The 13,853-nt window shown below is 39.6% G+C and overlaps 1 protein-coding gene across 1 annotated transcript; it reads left to right on the top strand.

Annotated features, from left to right (window-relative positions):
• The first annotated feature begins 1,043 nt into the window (after positions 1-1,043).
• On the top strand, positions 1,044-13,774 carry LOC131771553 (sushi domain-containing protein 2). The gene is made up of 15 exons (XM_066167103.1): positions 1,044-1,285; positions 2,854-3,144; positions 4,556-4,690; positions 5,326-5,488; positions 6,128-6,379; positions 6,948-7,197; positions 7,566-7,747; positions 7,995-8,151; positions 8,761-8,996; positions 9,600-9,811; positions 10,201-10,417; positions 10,806-10,931; positions 11,398-11,664; positions 12,272-12,448; positions 12,616-13,774. Exons 1-15 carry the CDS (start codon positions 1,079-1,081, stop codon positions 12,837-12,839), a joined length of 3,096 nt encoding a protein of 1,031 aa, XP_066023200.1. The 5' UTR covers positions 1,044-1,078; the 3' UTR covers positions 12,840-13,774.
• Positions 13,775-13,853: the final 79 nt, after the last annotated feature.

Raw genomic sequence — 13,853 nt, 5'->3', positions numbered from 1 at the left:
CATTTTGATTACAACTCAATTCTCCTGGTTTGCTTTTTCTTTTCTCTTTTGATGGGAGGGGGAGGGTCCAACTTTGATGCAGAATAAACATATCTTTTTTACACTGAAATATATCAAAATTTTTCATGATAATAAAATTTTAATTAGATACTTCAAGTTGTCGAAACGTCAGTCACTATTACCGAACACAGTTCTTCTCAGAACTACACTCATCCGGACGATCAAACTACACTTTTATATTACCGAACACAGTTGTTCTCAGAACTACACTCATCCGGACGATCAAACTACACTTTTATATTTAAAGTAATGTAATTTTGAACCCCAAGGGTTCAAATAATTTGCTGTACTTCAAGCTGTGTAGCAGTATTCCTTCCTGTTGATGGAGAATCATTTGGTTTCAGACGAGTGGTAGATATAAATATACCAACAGCTCTGGAGAGGAGGGGAGCGTGGGGGTGTTCCAGACCCCTTCAACCCTCTCCCTGGATCCGCCACCGAAGTACATTTTCATAATCTGACCAATTACCGCTTTTGTGACCAAATACTTTCCACATGAAATAACTTGCATTGTTAAAGTAGTTGAACAGATGAAAAAGAAATCAATTTGATCACAATTTGGTTAGAAAAGCCATGCTTATTTGATGTAACGTCGAGCGAGTACAGTAATCGTCTCAAGAAGGACTGTGTTTCAATAAATCCATGTCTTCGACCATAATTTTCTATTGTTTCGCCTTTCAGAACGCTTCCTGGAGCGATTTAGTTGCAAAAGTATGGCAGTATGAAGTCGTTTGTACAATCTTTTGCTTTTTTGAAAATAACTTCCTTCCACACACCACGCAACAATTTTAAGACTTTGCCGCTTCCATCTGAGTTATAGCGCGAAAAATGACAAGAAAAGTTGTCTCAAATACTCGATCCATTGTTGCTTTCCGACGTATTTTCCTGCTTCTTTTCTTTCGCGATTACCGACGCAGGTGCATGCCAGCGGTTTCTCGCATCAAACTAAAGTTTACAGGACAGACATGCGCAACAAAATGCCCCTCTACCATGATTCATTCCTTGATCGGCAGGGAGAATGAAGACTAAGGAAGTTGGAAAAATTCTCGTGCTTTTACCTTGCCATATCATTCTTTTATCGAATGCTATTGTGCTTCCAAATTTCTATCCTTTTGGAGTGAGCGAGGGAGACCAGCTTGTTCCGACAAATGATGACGGAAGCTCTGGGACGATATCGATATCAATTTTGTTTCCTTTCTACGATAGGAATCACAATTCGCTGTTTGTAAGTATGCTCATTGTTTTTTTATCGCAAAAAACTGAATATGTCCCTTTGTGATACAAGCACATTAACAACGGGGCATTTCACATTACGAACATTATTATAAATGTAATAGTGAAGTTTGATCGTCCGGGTGAGTGTAGTCCTGAGAAGGACTGTTGTCGGTAATGGTGACTGACGTTTCGACAACCTGAGCGGAAGTCAATATCAGAGTCAAGTGTATTACTATAAATGGCGTCCAGACAGATTGTCTTGAAGCCTCATAGCTAGTCTTGGTGTAAGTAGTCGCGAAAATATCGAAGTGGATTCAGTTAGCCGACTCGGTAGGACGCCGTTAGTTCATTAAGGAAGAAGATAATTGCGTGTTTTTTTTAAACGGCGTTGTGATGACGTTTAATTCATCCTGTGTTCAAAGATTCGTAATTCGCAATGCAACATTGTTAAACAACAATAAAACTATAACAACGTTGAATAAAGGGGATAAGTTTCTTAAGAAACTGTGGTGCTGTGTCGGTGGGAGAGTATAACGGGGTAATTCGGTACTGTCAACGGAGTTTATAGCGTAAATTGGCCGTCGTAAAGAGTTTAAAAGCTGAAGTTTCTAGCGTCAGCCCCTCGTCAGAGCGAATGGAGAAATTCTGAGTTTTGTGTCTGTTGATAGGCAGAAAACAGAGCAACGTTATTGGTGGGAATATGGTAACAACGTTGGTCTACTTCGTAAAAGATTCAAATGCGGAAATACTAAGAATAGAAAAATGATTAGACAGATATCACCAGACCGGAAATTTTTGAATAACTTATGAAACAGAATTAACATGATTACGTTGCATAGCCTCTTTTCCAAATCAACCGTTACCTTTATTTTTAAGGCATGAACCTTCAAAGCGATGACATAAGCAAAAAATAAGCTATCATATGACATGATCATATAAACTTTAAGAGACATATATGTGCTCCAGAAACCCTATAACTTGTGTTTGCTCCTTGTCCCACTGCAAGGAGTATCAATTAAGACATATAGCTGACAGCGTCTTGACATTTCAAAGAGTAATCCAACCCTTTAAGATTGTCCTCCAATACGCTAAAAAATTCATCAACTTAGTGAATTTGAAATTTTTTCAGCAGAAGACTGGAAGGTTAGTTTCTGTTCCGCTTTAAAAGTAACCCTTCATAATCTTTTGAACGAGGACGTCAGAAACAACAATCCGCGTTTAATTTTTTCTTTTATTTCGTTTGATCAACTAATCTCCCAAGCTTCCTCCTGTCCAAGGCGTCATCAGGGAACCCTAAGTTTAAGGCTTGACTTTAATTTTTAAAGAATTATTTATCCAAAAATTAATACTATTGAAGGACGGGTTTCAGAGTTATACAAATCTCTAAAGCAGTTTCTTAACATCTCGAGTTTTTGACTAGACGAACTACAGTTGGGCTCGCTGTCATCCTTTATCTTTTGCTATAATGCTGTCTTTACAGTTGTCCTGTTCCGCTGCTGGCCACCAAAGCGGTATCAAAGAAAAGTTGACGATGCCATTAGTTTGGCCGTAGATTACGGGTTTAATTTATCATTTCAGGTCAACACCAACGGGGTGATTTCTTTCCTGGTCCAAGTTTCACAGTATACCCCGGATCCATTTCCTCTGGGAGATAGTCGTCGACTCGTGGCGCCATTTTGGGCTGACGTTGATACACGTAATGGAGGACAAGTGTTCTACCGAGAGACCACAGATTCGCAACTGCTTAAACGAGCTACTAATGATGTTTCAGCCACCTTTGTAGATCACAAAAAATTCAAAGCCACTTGGCTATTCGTGGCGACGTGGTATGAAGTGGCCTTCTATGGTGCTAGGAATTTCACACACAAGGTAAGGCTTAATTTAACAATTATTCACCGCAGCAATTGCACTAAAAACCATTGTCTTGTAAGGAAAATGATACCAGGATCAAAAGAGAAAAACCGTAATATCTATAGCAATGCTAATGTGTGCCCCAGTACATGGATATCCAAGAGAAGCACGACAACTTCCCTGTAGATGGAATACTGATTTATTGTAGGCATCTACTCCAGACCCTCGTTAGGGTTCTCCTAAAGTTTGTTAGTACTGTCAGTATGAAAATATTGTTTTATCTACACTGTCTCAGCTAGGGATCGACTCTATGATCTATCTCGATCTCTTGTGCTACTCCTGCACGTCAATCATCAGGCCACTGCGTCTCAAACAAACAAACTCCAGGAAAACCAATGCTCCTCGAAGCATTGTAGGAACTTTGACTGTCGAGGGCAAACAAAAATCTCCGTCTGCCGTAGGGCCATTCATTAAAGGTTGTACTCCCCCCACCCCGAGGGCAGTCTAATACACCCAATTAAACCGCTACGATTCGTCTAAAGGCAGTTTTTGAATCGTTTTACCGGAAGTCGATACGCGGTTAATGCGTCTCGTTATACCGGAAATCTCTCATTAGATGGAAACGCACACCGGAAGTCAATCTGCAAGACACTTATAAAAATATCTCGCAAGTAACTGTCAAAGGCTGTTGAAAATGTTGTCGAATCGAACGATTCCTCTCAGTTAAGTCGACTCGTCATACCAGAAGTCGATTTGCAAGGCACTTAGAAAATATTCCGCAAGTAGCTAATAAATGGGGTTGAAGATGTTGTCAAATCGACTCGATTCGACTCGAATCGAACGACTTGTCACAGTTGATGTCGACCCGTCATGCCGGAAGTCGATTTGCAAGACACTAAGAAAATATTCCGCAAATAGCACAAACTCTCTGTTTCACGGAGAAAAGTGTCGTCGCCATCCAGCCTATTCCGCTTCCCACCGACAAATTCCTCTTTATCTCAACAGACATACTTCTTGGCAACCGATATAAACCAAACAAGTTTTAAAAGTTCTTTCCCACAAAATGAAGGACTGTGAAAGACGAAATAAACAAACACGATCTTCGTAGAAGCAAGCCATGTTGCTTTCAGGTCTCCAAAGTTGTCGTTTTCAAAACAAACACACAGAAACGAGGTGATCGCAAGACAAATCCTTTGTGAATCGACTTCAGGTGAAACGGATTGACTTTGCTAATGACGAGTCGAGTCGACCCGTACGAATCGTGTCGACTCGTCAACATTCAATGCCCCTGTTTGACGCTTTAGGAAGGTCGAGGGTTCATCGTAGCGGTTTGGGTACCCATCCCAAACTACAAAAATGAGCAATGATTGAGAAAAAAAACATTGTAAATATTTAATGCGCCAACCTACCATTTTCAATTTTCCTTTAGAGAAACACTTTCCAGGCGATTTTGATAACAAACGGACGGCACTCTTTTGTAATTTACAATTATAATAAAATCACTTGGACTACTGGCACAGCAAGTTCAGGAGACCACAGTGGACTTGGCGGTACCCAGGCACAAGTAAGATGGTAGTGTCTTCTGCTAACTAAAAAAGGTTACTAAGTAACGCCCGATTTAATCAGTTTGCCTTCAAAATCTTGGCAACTTAACTAACCTTCAAAGCCAACCGAGACTTAAGAATGACAATTTTATTCAAAAAGGAAATATTTAGTACCAGGAAAATTTCATGATTAGGCGTCTTAAAATCTCTGATTTTGAGTTGGTCACTTGTTATAATTGGTCTTAGTTCCCCATTCCGCTGTATTAATCATGAAGAAATGGGGCTAGATGGGGTTAGAGCTCTCCTAAGGTATTAAATGATTTGTGTCCACTTATTCCTGAGTTGCTACACCCCTACCGTGGTGATGAAACTCTGAGCAGCTTTAGTAGCGTGTCATCCTTAAGACACACATAAACATGGCCATTTTATGCCGGCTTCAGGAAAAGAAGATAATTGGTTGCATTTGCCGATGTGTGCGCCATAAGTAATCTCTTCGCATCAGGAGTGTATTTCACTGGGGGTAAACAGAGGTGGCAGCACATAAAATATAATACCATGCTGTCATAAAGTGAAGATCCCTCCAATTACCACCTTCCATTTCTACGAATAGTGGATTTTGATTCTTTTCAACGGTTGCTTCATTTTTCGCTAACAGGCAGGTTTCAATGCTGGTGACGGCAAACGCTTTTACACTATCCCAGGGTCTGGCACTCATGACGTTATCAATCTTTTTAAAACGTCCAATGTGGAAAGGCCCGGTCGATGGATATTCCGTATTGATATTGCGACGATTAAGGAAGGTGGTTGCAACACGAAAGGTCAGAGTTGTAGGCCTTTTTTCCTGTAAGTGACATAAGATTCACCGAGTGAAGGGTACTAATTTTAAAAATGGAATAATATAGTTTTATCAACTGAATTGTCAGAGCGAATGACGAAGTCCTAACGCTCGAAACGCCAGCTTTGAAACTCTTTACGGTGGCCAATTTACATTATCAAGTCAGTAGATTACGCAAATTATCTTGGTGCACTCCCCCACCGACGCAACACACAGTTTCTTTAGAAACTTAACCACTTTATTCATTTAAAAATTAGTTTGGTGTTTGTTTATACTGCGCAACTGGTTCATACAAACGAAGGCGTTTTACGTCAAACTTTTGTTGGCGCTAGCGTAGAACTGAACCTCACGATTGTATTTTTAGCGCTACAGTATGTTCTCGACTAAAAACAGCACTTAAGAGTTGTTTTGATGTTCCTCGATTGTGAGTCATGAGTAGCTGCATTGTTTTTCTGATAGTTTTTTTATGGCATGATGATGAGATGACGACGACGACGACGAAGATCACGATAATGAAGAAGACGACGAAAACGGTGACAAAGACGATGACAATAACTGTAATGATAAAGATGCGCAATGTAGATTCTTGTTTTTTTATTTATTTTTTTAAAATCTTTTTAAGGATCAATTGTTATTTCACCGGGCTACGCAATCATGCTTGGAGGTGACAACCTTTTCGTGTCTGGACCTTGCTTCAAGTCATCAGATGACATCATATGTAAATTTTTTGGCGACAAAGCAACCAACGGAAGTTATATAAGTCCCATTCAGGCATCTTGCACTGTGCCAATGCTTTATTTGACTGGCAGGTTGACAATGAAAATGTCAATAGATGGAGGAAGGAGTTTCGACTACCAAGGCATCATCACCATTGGTAAGATTAGACTTTGGAAAGTTGTGGTAAAGCCTAGTCTTTTACACTGCATAAAAGACTATTTTGCTAAGGCCCTCAGTCTATTCGTTGACCCGGGTGTTGCCTGTGAGTAAGTTTCTTCGAAAAACTCGATTCAAGAGGCTAGGTTTTTAAGTGGAATATGCCGTACAAAACTGTCTCATTTGTGTAAAAAAAGGTAAGTCTTGGGAGATTTTTGGTTAAGCTTATGCTTAAAACTGTTTCTTTAGTATATCTGAAAATGGCTACATTTCATAAACTTTAGAATTACCATATCTCCAACTGCACCCCTTAGAGGGTCTCTAAAACCTTACGGGCGTGTCAATCTTGGAGCATGACAATCCCACCTCCATTGGTTAGGAGCTCAGGTGATTCAGAATTTTGAGTAGTGACGTGTCTATAGCTAACAATTCATCTGATTCAGGTATATGTATGTAGTTTTTTATTGATGGTGCATCAGAGTTTTTAAGTCGGGACGAATCCTTACCTAACATTTGCTCTTATTCAGGTATATGTAAATCGGTTTTTATTGATTTTTTCTCCTTGCCAGTTAACATTGTCAAATTGAAGCCAGCTGTCGTACGGCATATGGAAAAGAAGTGGTCTGAACAGAGTCAAGTCCGGATTACATGGGATCCAGCGTACCTCGGAGGCGAGAATCAGAGAGTAACAGTTCAACTGGCTCGTTTTTCCATGAAGGGCGACGGACAGGTGGTTTTTCATAGCACATTCAATGTAGTGGCAGGTCAGGAAAATGACGGAACCAGTCAGTTCGTTGTGCCAAAAGGAGTAGGTCAAGGGTAAGAAGCCATCATTGCTTTCATTTTCAATCATGCCCAAAATAAACTCAGTCTGCAGCAACTTCAAACTCATCGAAATGACGATGAATCATGAAGAACCTCCTCATGAAATTCCAAGCTTACGCTAAATCGTCAACGATGGAAAAGCTTAAATTTTTCCTACAATAAGTCTCGGGAAGTATCTAGTTGGTCGAGAAATGATTATGTAAAATTAATTGTTTGCTGCGTTATCGAATATTTTGTTATCGAAGCTAGCGAAACTTTTCTCTTCAAATCACAACGGCAGAAAAGTACACTGTTAGTCGAAAGTACACAAGCCTTCTCAATGAAAACCTTTTTAAAATTTTTTTGCGTTCACAAACCTTTAGAGCAAAAGCTGGGGATGATCGCTTTGTCACACTGGTTCTAGTAAAAAGGATTGCTGGCAACTTCGGCAATTCCCCTGCCGAGTGGATCTGGAGCGATCCATTCCATTGGTTAAACTACGGGATTGCTAAGCAGAGATGTGTGCACTGGTATAACAGGCAGCCTGATCCAAAGACATATACAGGTGAATCACAAAATAGCCCATTTTTTATTGAAACGAGATCCTGAGAAGCTAGGCAGATAACATTTAGTTGAGGGCTACTAGTAACGGCAAACACAAATCTCAATTAGCCGAGATTACAACGCTATGAAAATATCAACAAAAACTCTAAAATAAATGAGACAACAGCACAACAGGATGGTCCTAGAGGAGAGGTCTTTCATAACAATGTTTTTAGGCACACCTAATTGATGGTATTCCTTGTTCACAGATGACATCTCCCTCCTTTCCTGCCCGCAAACGTTTCTTCAAGCAATGGCGGACCGCGGTCGATTTATGTTAGACGAATACTGTCATCAAGATGCTGAGCAACACTGCGCTTTATACCGTAAGAAGGCTACGCATTGCTTTAGCACAAACAATCCAAGGTGAATATGTATATTTGATACACAAGAAATTGAAAACATGCTTAACTTACAGAAATGAGTGTACGTCAGCAGACTGAGTCGCCTACTCAGTAGTAAAAAAAATCAGTTTAGTCTATTATAATCAAGCACGTATGCTTATTGCTTACTTATTGCCCAGGTGGGAGGGTCGGACGGAATTTAAGAAAAAGAAAAAAAGATTTTCTCGTCCTTCCCAACCCACCTCGGTCAACAAGCATGTTTCCATATGATCGCCGTTCCTTCTCCTTCCTCCATTCTTGTGGCATCTCACGGGGCCGTAAAGCTTTTTCACGCCTTGTTCTCGCCGTCGCGTTCGGCTTTTTCACGAAGATATCCCTCATAGTGTTTGTCAACTAAAGCCCACTCTAGCTTCATATGATCGGAACGGCGTTCTTCAGATGATTCCATAAGTAATATTCAAAGGTTTTACTTTAAGCTAACTTAGCGAAATGGCTGAGCGTCTCCTTTAACTAATTAGGTACCAGGGCGAAATACGGTTTCCATCTCCTGTTGGAAGAACTTACGTTTTTCTCTCTGGGTATGCAAATGCCATTGATTGAGACAGAACATCCAACTTCATTCAATTTGCAGTGAACAAGGTGCTGGACAGCAGTGTTGCTATAATGAACAAGGAAACTTGATGATTGGTCCAAAAAATGGGGGATCCCTGAATCGGGTTCATATTAGTGCTGGAGTGCCATTTTTCTCTCATTTCTTCCACGACTTGATGCCTTATTCAGACTGCTGTGTATTGTCTGAGAACTGTGGAAAGTACTTTGAGAAGAGACCATCAGATAACGGCATGAATTACGAGCCTCCACGGCCAGGTTGAATATCAGTAACTTTATGACTATCCTTTGTTTCAAATGGGTCTCCTTGTGAGCAAAACTGCTTTTTATTTTATCCATGCAAAGTGAGTTAATGGCGCGTCTTCTTGACAGATATATTGAAAGGAGACTTCGAAAACTAAGATAAATACTAAGCCCGCTAGTCAATTATACTTCGAAATGTACTGCTGCGACAGCTATTGGGATAAATTTAACTCATGTTTGTAATTCCTAAACCGAAAGAGCTGTGAACCTCTATGAAGGGCTTTATTATGGTCAACTGTCTGTTAAAATGGCCTGATTGTTAGGATTCTTGAGAAGTTTTGTCTTGGAAATTTGTTAAGAGGTCAGGAATATGGAATTGATGAGCGGATTTCAACTATTTTCATCACATTCGATTCCCCCGCCATTTTTTTCCTTTTACTTACTTGCCGTTTTCAAGTCTTTTTTTCCGCACATTTTTGTTTTTGATGTTTTGTATAATGTTATGATGATAATGTTGCCGAAACGTTCGCCGCAAATTTCATCTAGTTGTGGTTAAGTATTAGATTGAACTTAGAGGTAAAATTCAAAAAAATTATTTTTAACTGTTTTTTTCTGTAGCCACTGGAGTCGGCGAACCTCACATGGTTACTTTGGATGGAGTTGAATACACCTTTAATGGTTATGGCGAGTATCAAATTCTCCAGGTAGCACCTTCTGGGTTCAAGCTACAGGGAAGAATGCAGCCTTTGATCAATAGCTACGGCAGAAAGACTCTTGGTACAGTTTATAAGGCGTTTGCGATGAAGGAAAATGGCTCGGATATTGTTCAGGTAAACACTGACCAAACAGAAGCTAACCTTCGACTTTTCTATAGAAAAAAAGGGGGCTGTCAATTATTCAGAAAATACTTGTGACCGCGGTTTAAGCTTTCGCTGTGCGCAGTTTAAAAAGATTAAAAGAGAGAGAAGAATGTTCATTAACCAATGATTATAAAATGCAGCAGTTTATTTTTCGCCTTAACAGTTTTGCTCTCAGTTGTTATTGAACAGAGAGGAAAACGCGTGGCCGTTACTTTCTGAAGAAAATGTTTTGCCCTTAAAGGAAAAAGAGTAGTCGAAGTGCTGTGTTGGTCCTAAAGACCCCATCGTCTGCACTCTAGCTAAGCAGACTCTAAATAGAAATATCTATCGGCAACTTGAACTGAATTCTCTCTGATCAGGTTCACATCAACGGCCGCAATGAAGTTGACGTTCTGGTGAATGGAGCTTTGATGGAATTTGATGAGCGACTGCTAATGGATTTTAATGGCGTCACAGTTTTAAAATACAACAACTCCTATAAATATTCCACCATATTCAATTCTGGGATATCAGTTACAATCGAGAAGGCCGATGAACTTTTACAAATGATGCTACTGGTGCCACAGATGTATAAAGGTATGCCCCATCCTAAACATTCGTCTAAAGTGACATCCTGGAATTTATGATCACAACAGGTCGAGGCTGTTTCTCTTTGTTATAACAAATAATGATGAAATTAAATTCAGCGCTATCTGAATGATGCTGGCTTTTCTTGATAAGCTGGATAGCCTTCTTTATGAGAAGTATCTTTAGTAAAGCAATCAAGCGGCAACTGACAGGTAACGCCGGCAAACTGCAGCAAATTGGAAGGAAGAATTACTGTTTGATTATTCAACGCCAATTAAAAGGCAATCCTCAGTTTTAAATAACAAGTACGATGCGACAGTTTTTAATTCTTTGAAATTAACTCATGTGTTAATATGTCTATTTATTTCGCTTTTCTCTCCTTACTATGTCTGTTAAGGAAACACAAGTGGCCTTCTGGGATTCTGGGACGGGGACCAAGTAAAAGAATACCTGCTTCCTAACGGAACCTTCCTTGACACTAATTCAAACCAATCACGAATTCATTACGAATTTGGACAAAAGTGTAAGCTACTACGTATACACTTGAGACTATGCACTCAATGTTTATAGTAACCCTTGGTCACTTAGATATACAACCAGAAAGTTAATTAAGTACCTCCTGTAGAACTCAGGGTGACATGATGTTACTCTTTAGGAGGAAGTATTCATCTAACACTGTTTGGCATGCTTTTGGCAGCTCTGATGGTTGCTTTCTAGCCTGTAAAAATCCAAGATTTCTTGAAGGAAAAGTCATGCCTTCAGTTTGATGATAAGTTGCATTTTCCTGGCCTCAAATGGTTTTTAAGCACAGGATTGAGGTTAAAACGCTTTAAACTACTCTTGAGATATTTGTTAACCTTTTCAACCCTTTGGTGTTTCAAATATACTTCTTACGAACGTGACTAAGGTACATAAATGTACTCAGCTTAGCCGTCAGTTAGGACTTGACCCTAGAAAATTGTTACCTTACCGTAATGTCATCCTCACAGGGGCTGTAACTGAAGAGGACTCATTATTCACATACGATTATGGCGAAAATCATAACACTTATGTCGATGTGGAGTACATACCGGTATTTTTCGATCAGGAATTGATTTTTGATGACTTAATCTTCGGTCAGAAGGCTCGAAATGTGTGCGGTAATAACAAGCAATGCCTGTTTGATATTTACACCACTGGAAAGATCAGCATTGGGATGAATTCTAAGAAGGCCTTGGAGTCGTTTGTTGCTGTCGTAAATGAGATAGAGACCCCAGGTTAGTGGCTCTTTTGTCAAGTGTAGATATTATGAGACATGATCGATGAAAAGCATTGCTGAAAAAAGAGGAGATGCATAATCCCTTGCCGAAGATTTTAAAACGCTGCGTTTTGCAACACAGTATTTCCAAATCGCTTATGATACTGTTACATGTTTTAAAATGTCAACTTCATAATTGGTAACTTTGTTGACCTTTACATTCAATTTTCAAACCAGTATATTACCGAATGATTGAGTTTCAGTGATGATCTACAAAATACTGGAACTGTTCTGGTGGTAATATTGTTAGGGACTTGTTGTGAACCGGCTCTTTGTCGTGCACAAATAACCTTGGGCTGGTTATATTGGTGACCTGTGATCAGTGACCAGCGAAAACGTGAGATCCAAACGTTAGCAGCGAGAGATGTGAATACTGAGAAAACTGACTAATTCTTCTCCGCGTGAGGTTTAATGCATGAAGGATAATTGTGCACCAGATAATTATTGCCGCAGTTTAAAAGTGCGTGGAAAAAAGACATGATCATCCAGACTTTCGTGGCTGCGGATTTTTCCTGAAGTTTGTCTTGATACTGAATAAGTAGCTAACAGATATTAAATTCTTGCAGGCTGTATACCAATGGAGAACGTACTTCGCAATGGTTTAATGCAAAGAAAGGATTCTAAAGATGGAGCCATGCTATTCAAGTTCCATTGTGACACAGGTTTCAGTCTCACAGGCCCTTCAGTTATTCGTTGTTATCAAGGACAGTGGAATGGCTCTAGACCAAGCTGCGAACCATCAGGTGAGCTCTAACTGGTGTAAATCAGTCGGGAGAACAGAACGCTATGAATACTGCAAATGCCGAAAGGCTCAGGAAGAAAGCATGAAAGCATCAGTTTTAATTTTATTTAAAAAATCAAATAATTTTTTACCAGTATTATCTTTGAATTTAGTTGTTCTGCTCTTCAGGTACGAAGAGGAGCTGGAAACTGTGGTATGTCCTCGCTTCTGCCATAGCAGGGATCGTACTCATTGTAGTGGTTATTGTGGTCTTCTGTTGTATTAGACGGAGATGTAACAATTCTGACGCCAATGAAGGACGAGAAGCTTCACAAATTGGACAAAAGATCAACGCGGACTTAACTTTCAACAACCCGGCTTATGTATCATGCAACGATCTGAAATCAGCTTGACAATATGCTCTGCCTCGTATATCATCATATAATCAAAGGAGAGAGGCTTGAAAAGCCAGAACAATCATCAAAGAAATGGAAACAAGGAATAACGATGCTGAAGTTTAGGTTGGAAGCTCCCTAATCGAGATTAGTCTTTCGTCTTTTCACTATGACAGAATAAACTATTGCACATTTCGCACGGTCAGGTTAAGAACACCTTATAATAACCTTTAACAAAGAAATATGCTGGCTCTTCCAACCCTTTTTCCAGTCACGTCTACGTACTTAGATTGTAATTTAACATCAGCCCCTAACAAAAGTAATATAGTGTGAGTTGGCCAACTGACTGGAAATAGCACATTTATCACCTTTAAGTGAGGAAGGAACTAAACTTCTGTAGGCCACCATCACCTTTATTTGAAATTAACTTCATTTTTGGATTATTGTGTCGTCTCTAGGTCTTCTCTGGGTCTTCCATGTAGGAGGCACATATTTCCGTTTATTTTTCATTGTAGATAATGGAAAAGAAATAGGAAACATCTCTTTCCTTCAAATAACTAAGCAGATGATATAAAATGTTAGATACCTCAAATTATCGAAACGTTAGTCACTACTACCGACAACAGTTCTTCTCAGAACTACACTCACCCGGACGATCAGACTACACTATGACATGTTACCCCCGGGTACAAACCATTTACGGTGATTCATCTTATCGATGGAAGAATCATTTGTTTTCAGACAAGTGGTAGATATAAATATACCAACAGTTTTAGGGATAGGGGGAGGGTGGGGGTGTTCTAAACCCCTTGAATCCCCTCCCTGGATCAGCTGCCGAGGTACATTTCATAATCTGACCAATCACCAAATACTTCCCACATGAAATAACTTGCACTTACAAAGTAGTTTGAACATGCAAATAAAAGGAGAAGAGCTGTAAACGTCATTTCTATGCCTTAGTGTAGTGGTGCATCTTGCTATATTGGCAGTAATTTAATATGTTGCAATTATAAGATTTCTAAGCAGACATTT

The sequence above is a fragment of the Pocillopora verrucosa genome, chromosome 1, assembly GCF_036669915.1.
Source record: "Pocillopora verrucosa isolate sample1 chromosome 1, ASM3666991v2, whole genome shotgun sequence".
In the NCBI taxonomy this organism is placed as follows: domain Eukaryota; kingdom Metazoa; phylum Cnidaria; class Anthozoa; order Scleractinia; family Pocilloporidae; genus Pocillopora; species Pocillopora verrucosa.
This window is presented reverse-complemented; position numbering and strand designations above follow the sequence as displayed.